The sequence below is a fragment of the Ranitomeya imitator genome, chromosome 4 (genome assembly GCF_032444005.1).
Source record: "Ranitomeya imitator isolate aRanImi1 chromosome 4, aRanImi1.pri, whole genome shotgun sequence".
Lineage (NCBI taxonomy): Eukaryota > Metazoa > Chordata > Amphibia > Anura > Dendrobatidae > Ranitomeya > Ranitomeya imitator.
In genome coordinates, this window is record NC_091285.1 from 677,732,601 (window position 1) to 677,743,256 (window position 10,656).

The 10,656-nt window shown below is 41.3% G+C and overlaps 1 protein-coding gene across 1 annotated transcript in view; it reads left to right on the plus strand.

Annotated features, from left to right (window-relative positions):
- LOC138677304 (mucin-17-like) overlaps window positions 1-8,045 on the plus strand; it is a 39,761-nt gene extending 31,716 nt beyond the window's left edge. Inside the window, exons 8-11 of the mRNA XM_069767339.1 lie at window positions 219-380; window positions 1,892-1,998; window positions 3,181-3,257; window positions 5,577-8,045. Of these exons, the coding sequence (XP_069623440.1) occupies window positions 219-380; window positions 1,892-1,998; window positions 3,181-3,257; window positions 5,577-5,618 (388 nt within the window). The 3' untranslated portion in view covers window positions 5,619-8,045. The remainder of the gene's footprint in view (window positions 1-218; window positions 381-1,891; window positions 1,999-3,180; window positions 3,258-5,576) is intronic.
- Window positions 8,046-10,656: the final 2,611 nt, after the last annotated feature.

Genomic DNA, 10,656 nt, shown 5'->3' on the forward strand with positions numbered 1-10,656 from the left:
AGAGTGGAAAGTAATTAATTTTACTATTGGTTCGAGGAGGTAGCACATTACACTTTTCCAAGGAACAGTAGATGATTATTTTTAGGATTTTACTTTAGATGTATCTAGAACTACCGTGTGTAGATACCTACAGATTTTTTCATCCTTCCACATCTTTGTAATATTATTCCCATTTGCCTGTTACATATTTAATCTCCTGGGATCACCTCTCTCTCTAGATGCCCGAGAACTGATCTATACATCTACACGTCACCCAACTGCAATGGGAGGATGTTAAAGTTCGGAGTCTATGGAGGTATCGGAGCAGCTATCGGAGTCCTGTTGATTATAATTTGTGTTGCTCTCGTCTTTGTCACCAAAAAGGAAAATGACAAAAAATGGTGAGTATGTTATAATTCACAAATTAAATAAAAAATAAACTGGATGCTGTTCATTTCAATATGGAAAGAAGTGGTAACCAGTGGGATCTTGTTGGGTTGGAGAAGGATCGTGACTACTCAAGTCCTTCCTGACTTCTGGATCATTGTGATCATGGTGGAATTTCCTACTGTCACCTCGCGGTCAGGATCTTGTGATGCCCAGGTTTGGAATTAACCAGATGGAACAAGTCGCCTATAACATTCCCCTTAATCTAGAACTTTGATGAGAGTCCAGGTACTTAGGTGGCTCCTAGACCTAGGCAGTCTGCCGATTGACTACATGGATAGGGTCTCTCGGATGTGGAACAAGATCTATTAGGAATAGTTGGAGGTACAGATACAGGCATAGAAGCATGAAGAAGATGGGGAAATCAAAATAGAATTGGGTTTTGGTAAGGGAAGTTGAAAAGTAGCCGTCGTTTTAACTTGTATTACATAAATCAATAGTACACATGTAATGTATCAGGGAAATCTACTTCTTTCTTCTCCTGGGGTGATCTTTCACTCTCAATTAAGTCATTAAATCTGGATTCACTTCATACAGATTTTCCAATTATTTATATAGGAGATGACAGTTGGTTCTTTTGGAATTCAATGGAGAGGGGAGGAGTTAGAGACAGACACGGAAAACATTCTGCAGAAAATTCTCCTGAAATGTCACTTACAGAACTTTATGATCACCAATTGTCATCCCATGTATAAATAACGTGTGTTTACTGAAGACAGATTTTAGCTGTTGAGAATTTTGAAAATGAAAAATCAGTCTTGGGGGAGAAAAAAGAAAAAAGCAGATTTTTCTGTTAAGATAAATGACAAAGTTTCTTATTCTTATTTAATGCGTGCTATTAATTTATTGAATACAAAGTAAAAGGACGGATACTCTTTAAACATGACAGAGTAGACAGATCAGTCAGGCCAGGTGATAAGATTATTCATTTTAAAGGGAAACGTTAGTAAAAAGTTTCCGAATGTAGTGAGAATTAGTGCTGGTAACCCATATTTGTAAGAACCACTAGCATAAAAAGAAAGATTAAGCCTAACCATTTTTGCCAATAATACTTTGGGTGGGTTCGCGTTCCACTGTTGAGATGAGATGTCTGGAGGAGATCTCCACTTTGGACAAACACGGCTTGTTAGAAGAGGCCCTTAATAATAAGCTGATCACAAATTGTCCCCATGATCGGACATCAAGCGATCAACAGTAATCTCTTTGGCAATAAGGCAGTAAGTGTTCAATTTCCCTACAGTGCCTCCACAGGTGACATGAAGCATTACATGGTGTCTATTCAAATCGCTGTTTTTTATGTGAAATTCTGGACACGGCAGGGTCTCCAGTGTAGAAGACCCTTTTTATAACCATCCATGACTGGTGTTTTATTTAGAATTCCCCAATAGAGTATATGAAAAAGAGATGAACTTAACTATTCAGTAATATCTTTAGTTTATTTTTGGGATTTATGACATCATTTTAGGGATCTGTTTGCAAATGATGATAAAATAAACTGGTTTGATAACATGGAAGAAGACGGGTATGTCGGTATCATCAATCTGGGCTCAAATATAGATAACGAAGATCAAGGTAAAGTTACCTCATTATTTATCTAAAATGGGTATTTTAATTTTTGTAGGGGAGGATGTAAATCTTTCCTGTTTGGAATGCCATATTCTAGTCAAAAATATCATCTGGTCTGACAGGAACAAGACCATTTTGGCTAGGCTTTAGATAGAGGTGGGCAAATTAGATTGATGTGAATTAAATACACCTCGAATGTTGCAAAAAAATAGGATTCACCCAAATCCAAATTTAAAAAAAAAATAGTATACTCACCTCACCACTCACCTTCTCCACTCCCGTAGTTCTCTGTCCAGTGCTCCTCTGGCTTTCTACAGCTTTGGACTCTCTGGTCTTCATTGCACTCTTTGTCAGCTAAGTAGGCCTCGAGTATCATATGTCATGACGTCAAGATATGACACAACATTCTTCACCCCTGACCCTGATTAGGCTTTGGGCATTGAACGTTGTGAAGTCAAGAAGGGCATTGCCCAAGGTCTACTGAGAACAATGAGTGCCATGAAGACCAGAAGGAACCAGAGTGAGAGGGACCCAGTGGAAGACAGAGCAGGGAGATCTAAAGGAGAGACAAGTGAGTGGCAAGGCAAGTGTACTATTCTCTTATTTGTTAACCCCCTTTGTTTACAATAATTTGGGGTCTAAAGAGATCTCATTACATAATCATCAAATAAGTTTGCTGTAAATTGAATTTTCTCACCAAATTCAAGTAAACGGCTAAATTCAATTTTTGACAAAATCGCACATCGCTAGCTTCAGATGCTTTATCAGCGGCAAAAACATTTTTTTCCGTTATGGTTAGACATGGTTGTCAAATTTGCTTCTGGGTGGTCATAGTTTACTTTTACATATTTTGATAATAATAATGTTTATTTTTATATAGCGCTAACATATTCCGCAGCGCTTTACAGTTTGCACACATTATCATCACTGTCCCCGATGGGGCTCACAATCTAGAATCCCTATCAGTATGTCTTTGGAATGTGGGAGGAAACCGGAGTGCCCGGAGGAGACCCACGCAAACACGGAGAGAACATACAAACTCTTTGCAGATGTTGCAGATATTTTGATTTTATACTATCTAAAAATCAACAATAAAACTTCAAGTTTACCCTAAAAACAGAGAAGCATTCATGATCTCATTATTTATAAAGCCACCTGAAACATTTCATAATCTTATCATCTCTGCAGATTCTGCCAAGAACAACTTTTCATCCAAGAAAGAGAAGTTCAAGCCCAACATGGAAAGTATAGATAGCACATTCGAGGTTAGTTCATTGGTCAATGTCTTTGCTTTATCTCATGTTCAGCAAGTTGTTTGGTGGTCTTCTTAACTATTTATACTTTAAGATTGTTTTAGAGAAACAACATGTTGGTCTTTAAGGAAATGTAGAACTACCCAGTAGACTTCAAGTAAAAAGACGCACATACAGTCAATGATCCCAAGTCCTGGCCTTCTGTGACCTACAGTACAGACCAAAAGTTTGGACACACCTTCTCATTTAAAGATTTTTCTGTATTTTCATAACTATGAAAATTGTACATTCACACTGAAGGCATCAAAACTATGAATTAACACATGTGGAATTATATTCTTAACAAAAAAGTGTGAAACAACTGAAATTATGTCTTATATTCTAGGTTCTTCAAAGTAGCCACCTTTTGCTTTGATGACTGCTTTGCACACTCTTGGCATTCTCTTGATGAGCTTCAAGAGGTAGTCACCGGGAATGGTCTTCCAACAATATTGAAGGATTCCCAGAGATGCTTAGCACTTGTTGGCCCTTTTGCCTTCACTCGGTGGTCCAGCTCACCCCAAACCATCTCGATTGGGTTTAGGTCTGGTGACTGTGGAGGCCAGGTCATCTGGCGTAGCACCCCATCACTCTCCTTCTTGGTCAAATAGCCCTTACACAGCCTGGAGGTGTGTTTGGGGTCATTGTCCTGTTGAAAAATAAATGATGGTCCAAATAAACGCAAACCGGATGGAATAGCATGCCGCTGCAAGATGCTGTGGTAGCCATGCTGGTTCAGTATGCCTTCAATTTTGAATAAATCCCCAACAGTGTCACCAGCAAAGCACCCCCACACCATCACACCTCCTCCTCCATGCTTCACGGTGGGAACCAGGCATGTAAAGTCCATCTGTTCACATTTTCTGCGTCACACAAAGACACGGTGGTTGGAACCAAAGATCTCAAATTTGGACTCATCAGACCAAAGCACAGATTTCCACTGGACTAATGTCCATTCCTTGTGTTCTTTAGCCCAAACAAGTCTCTTCTGCTTGTTGCCTGTCCTTAGCAGTGGTTTCCTAGCAGCTATTTACCATGAAGGCCTGCTGCACAAAGTCTCCTCTTAGCAGTTGTTGTAGAGATGTGTCTGCTGCTAGAACTCTGTGTGGCATTGACCTGGTCTCTAATCTGAGCTGCTGTTAACCTGCGATTTCTGAGGCTGGTGACTCAGATAAACTTATCCTCAGAAGCAGAGGTGACTCTTGGTCTTCCTTTCCTGGGGCGGTCCTCATGTGAGACAGTTTCTTTGTAACTCTTGATTGTTTTTGCCACTGCACTTGGGGACACTTTCAAAGTTTTCCTAATTTTTCGTACTGACTGACCTTCATTTCTTAAAGTAATGATGGCCACTCGTTTTTCTTTACTTAGCTGCTTTTTTTCTTGCCATAATACAAATTCTAACAGTCTATTCAGTAGGACTATCAGCTGTGTATCCACCAGACTTCTGCTCAACACAACTGATGGTCCCAGCCCCATTTATAAGGCAAGAAATCCCACTTATTAAACCTGACAGGGCACACCTGTGAATTGAAAACCATTCCCGTGACTACCTCTTGAAGCTCATCAAGAGAATGCCAAGAGTGTGCAAAGCAGTCATCAAAGCAAAAGGTGGCTACTTTGAAGAACATAGAATATAAGACATAATTTCAGTTGTTTCACACTTTTTTGTTAAGTATATAATTCCACATGTGTTAATTCATAGTTTTGATGCCTTCAGTGTGAATGTACAATTATCATAGTCATGAAAATACTGAAAAATCTTTAAATGAGAAGGTGTGTCCAAACTTTTGATCTGTACTGTACATACTGCATGACTTAAAGGGACTCTGTCACCTGAATTTGGCGGGACTGGTTTTGGGTCATATGGGCGGGGTTTTCGGGTGTTTGATTCACCCTTTCCTTACCCGCTGGCTGCATGCTGGCTGTAATATTGGATTGAAGATCATTCTCTGTCCTCCATAGTACACGCCTGCGCAAGGCAAGATTGCCTTGTGCAGGCGTGTACTACCGAGGACAGAGAATGAACTTCAATCCAATATTGCAGCCAGCATGCAGCCAGCGGGTAAGGAAAGGGTGAATCAAACACCCGAAAACTCCGCCCATATGACCCAAAACCAGTCCCGCCAAATTCAGGTGACAGGTTCCCTTTAATATGACATATACAGTAAAAAGAGGCTCGTCTTTTGAAATGTAGTCAGTATAGAAATATTTATTTTTTCAACTTTTTAGTTAAACATTGATCTTTTCTCAAAAGCTTACCTTAATTTGTTTTATTTTTGTTTTTTTCTCTAGCTCAAGATTGAAAGACCACAAGTTCATCATGGCTTAAAGTGATCTTCAGAATAGTATGGGAATGTGGTCCCAAATTACTAGTTATTTACAACATTCCTTAGTATTGAGTAATATTACATTTCAGTAACCAGAATTGGACTGGTCTACTAGGGTACTGAAGAATGATCAGGTTCTAAAACATTGTCCAATGGTCCACTACATAACAATCTCATGTGGAATTGACTTTGGATCCATCATATACCATTAGGTTCTATTTGTTATGGAAAGATCAAGACAAAGATTTTGATGCTACTGAGGTGATGGTCAGCTACATGTTTTTCTTCCGGATCGTCTCTGGAAAGCCCAAAGAACAACAAAATCAACATTGGCAATATCCATAAGAGTGAAGACTCCTTCGATCATTATTTAGCTGTCGAATGAGAAGGTCAATTCTTCAACGTTATTGTCTTCTTCTTATTTGAAGTCTTACATGATCACTTGGTAGGGATCAGTCCATGAATGTCTTGAATTGTGTTGAATAGATGTCTAATGTCATCAAAAGTGAAATGGTTTCTTCTTTGAAGACCATCATATTAATCCATATAATGTGCCAACAGCCTTGAATGAATAAAATATTATGTTTTAAGCTAACGTCTACACCAAAAGACAACATAATAGCTTTAGTACTAAGTTTTCATAGTCACCAGAACCGAGGTCTAATGCACTGTGGCCAAACAATCCTAAGTCATCTCAATTGACTCTTTCATTTCATCTCATCATTGACTACATCTTCCCTCCATCATATGTTCTACCTCTCTCTGGAGTATACTCTTGGGTGTATTTTTCAATTCATGGGCCCTCCTCTGACATGCCAATTTTCCATCCCATCCTGTCTGGAATGATCTCTTTTGTTGCTGTCACTTTACACCCTTTTTATTTATTCCTTATTATTAAGGCTTTTAATTTATTTTATTTTGAATATTCTTTATATTAAAGAAAGGTACACAAATGTTTTGACTGTGAACTACTGTAACACAACCCAAAATCTAAAATCCGTCCAAATCTTAAAAGTTTGTGCATAAGATTCTAAATACCTCCAGAATATTTTATTTACTGTATTTTGCAGAATCTAGTATTTGGTTGGACCTATATAATGTGGTATAGATGTTTAGGTGCATCTGAACATGGTAGGTGTGTGGCCTCGAATGCCCAGAGTAGACGATACCAATCCAGACCTTTAAAGGGAACCTGTCACCCCGTTTTTTCAGTATGAGATAAAAATACCGTTAAATAGGGCCTGAGCTGTGTGTTACATTAGTGTATTTTGTGTCCCCTGATTCCCCACCTATGCTGCCGAGATACAGTACCTTACCAAAGTCGCCGTTTTCGCCTGTCAATCACATGTTATATGTTGCATGTTATAACATGCAAAAAAATTGGCGGCTCTTCTACCGAGCTCAGTATTCAGTTTTTACAATCCAACACGTAGACGTTTTGTAGCACTGGCATCCCTGTGTGATCCCTATAGTCCTCTTCGTAGCAGGAACGCTGACTTAATAACCACCTTGGCCCACGGCTCGCATTTTGTCCTGCTGCTGCGGTCTTCTGGAGTCTGAGCACATCTGGCAGATCCCCGAGCACTGCACTTAGTGCCCGCATGCTCCTGGTCTGTAAAAGAGACAGCGTGCACCATCTTAAAGTGTCCCCAGCCAACGGCTGGAAAACACTCTCTATTTAAGGCATCACCACCTGTTGGGAGGTGCCTGAGCAATATGTTCACTCTGATTGCTAATTCTCAGGTCCCCTGTTCTTGTAAACTAGTCATATCTGCCTACACCTGCATACTAAATTTATACCAGCCATACCTGCTAGCATCTGCCATACCTGTATGCATATCAGCCATACCTGTCAACACCTGCTGTGCCTGCCTGTATACCAGCCGTACCTGCTAGCATCTGCCGTGCCTGTCAGCATACCACCCGTTCCTGCCAGAACCTGCAGTTTCTACCTGTATACCAGCTGAACTTGCCTTCAATTGCCATATATGCTTGTATATCAGCCGTACCTGTCTGTATATCAGCTGTACCTACCAGCATCTGCTGTGCCTTTCTGTACATCAGCCGAGCCTGCCACCACCTGCCATTCCTGTACACCTGCCATTCCAGCCTGTACCAGCTGAACCTTCCCATTCCTGGCCTTTCCAGCTTCCTGTTCCTTTGAAGGTCAGCTACCATGTTTCCAAGGTCCTTCCTGGCAAAGCACCTGGTGTCCATCTGATGCCAAGTCTAACCACAACATCAGGGGCTCTAGCGAAGAGTCAGGTGTTCGCCTAGTCACACCTTTCCAGCCTCTCCTCGGTCCACGGCACAGTGGTTCCACTACCACTTCTTTTATCTCAATTGTTTAAGAATGATTCAAAACCACAATTAAATGAGCAATGAAGGAATAAAATCCATATCATGCAATGACCGTTGTCTGCTTGTGTTGTGATAGTAAGGTGAATATTCAGTATATAAGGCAAAGGGTGATCATTATTAATCCTTAATATTAACCGCATCTTATTGGTTTAGAGCAGGCCGCAAAGCAGAAAGACACTCATCTGTCAGGAAAGATGAAGAGAAGATATTACATTATTAAAAGGATGAGGCCGAGCTGTTACATTGCTCTGGCCCTCGTTATACACTTGTGGCCAACAAAACGTGGCCTGGTGGCAGCACATCTAGCACCAATGACATGTGCCAGTAAAAACTACTTTTCTAATAATTATTTTATTTATATAGTGCCATTAGCAGGGCAGTGATAAAGTGCAAAAAGTGCTCATATAAACCAGTCCTCAGTAAAAAAAAATCCATCTCACCAAATCTGCAGTTTCCTTCACGAGAGCATCTATATAAATCAAGGGGGAGGGGGAAAAGTTTCTATACTACCCCAGTCGTGCCCCTGTAGTTATTTATTATTAAAAGTTATGTTTTATTGCATTGAAGGTGTTTCTCTTGGCTATTCTGGACATTTATATTCAGAGGACATATAGGGGTGTTGATAAATAATACACCCTTTTTGTTTGCTTAGTTCCATTAGCAGGGCAGGCATCACTAACCGGCGCATTCGTACAAGTGCCGGAGTCCTTAACAAATGGAGAGCTCACTGGACGTTGGGGACACCGCCCGTGCCGGCATCCATTTTCCCCTTGGTCTGGTTCTGTTTTGGGGGGCCATCTTGCTGCTGCCACCATCACAACCTCCTTATGAACGTGTGGCAGCAGAGGGGGGCATGCCTGCACCATTAGATTGGATGGCACCCACCTCAGCGCCCTCACATACTCGCCTCCATTAGTGGGGTCCTCGCGACTTTCCCGCTCTCGTTTGTACGTGGCACCTGACTGATCTTTTCTTCCTGTAACTGAGCTTTACCCCAGTGGACAGTCAGTGCGTGATAAGATGAAGTTCTAACCCACAGCCTGTCATCCTCCGAGTTCCTGCCCAGTGCCAGTCTCTAATTACGCCACAGGCCCGCAGGTCAAGTGGCGGGGAGGAAGTGGGGATGGGGAGCTCATTAGTGGGAGATGAAAGGAAGGGGACATTGATCTGTCAGCTCAGAGAATTGAGGGGGAAGCCTCAGTGTATGGTTCCACAGGTGCCCGCTTCCCCTGATGCCTCCTTAGTAGATGTGCAGGAGGCAGAGCTCTGTTCACAGTTGCAAACAATGGAGGTGGCTGAGGGAATTAGCGCTGTGTGGAGGCTGACGATTAACCCTGGTCAGCCCTTCTAAACTACAACCCCCACTTTCCTCCCCAGTCTGCTTTCTGTACTTCTTTGTTGGTAGTTTTTTTTAGTCTATTGAAATCTGAATCTTTTCATCTTGACAGGCAAGGATTTTTATGGTGGGAGTTACAAATGTGACCCAAGACCAATGACATCATGACATCCCACCTGCGACTATTTTGGAGCTATAATTTTGCTGTAAAATGGCCATATTGCACAAAATTTGTAGCTGCATGTGACTTCCATCGAAGTCTATGGGAAGAGGGTCGCGTGCGAAGAACAGAGAATCCAGTATTTTTGGAAACATTTGCCATTGTTGCAGAAGGTCATAATGCGATTTAAAGCCACCAGCCCTCCATAATTGATTTGGGACAGGCTTGAGATTATATACCATGTTCTTAGGGACATCAGTGAAATTTGGGGATTTTTTTTTACATTAGCCTCTTTTTTTTGGTTTAAAAAGCAAAAGAGCAAAAGTGACTGCAACTCATAGTAACATAGTAACATAGTAACATAGTTAGTAAGGCCGAAAAAAGACATTTGTCCATCCAGTTCAGCCTATATTCCATCATAATAAATCCCCAGATCTACGTCCTTCTACAGAACCTAATAATTGTATGATACAATATTGTTCTGCTCCAGGAAGACATCCAGGCCTCTCTTGAACCCCTCGACTGAGTTCGCCATCACCACCTCCTCAGGCAAGCAATTCCAGATTCTCACTGCCCTAACAGTAAAGAATCCTCTTCTATGTTGGTGGAAAAACCTTCTCTCCTCCAGACGCAAAGAATGCCCCCTTGTGCCCGTCACCTTCCTTGGTATAAACAGATCCTCAGCGAGATATTTGTATTGTCCCCTTATATACTTATACATGGTTATTAGATCGCCCCTCAGTCGTCTTTTTTCTAGACTAAATAATCCTAATTTCGCTAATCTATCTGGGTATTGTAGTTCTCCCATCCCCTTTATTAATTTTGTTGCCCTCCTTTGTACTCTCTCTAGTTCCATTATATCCTTCCCGAGCACCGGTGCCCAAAACTGGACACAGTACTCCATGTGCGGTCTAACTAGAGATTTGTACAGAGGCAGTATAATGCTCTCATCATGTGTATCCAGACCTCTTTTAATGCACCCCATGATCCTGTTTGCCTTGGCAGCTGCTGCCTGGCACTGGTTGCTCCAGGTAAGTTTATCATTAACTAGGATCCCCAAGTCCTTCTCCCTGTCAGATTTACCCAGTGGTTTCCCGTTCAGTGTGTAATGGTGATATTGATTCCTTCTTCCCATGTGTACAACCTTACATTTATCATTGTTAAACCTCATCTGCCACCTTTCAGCCC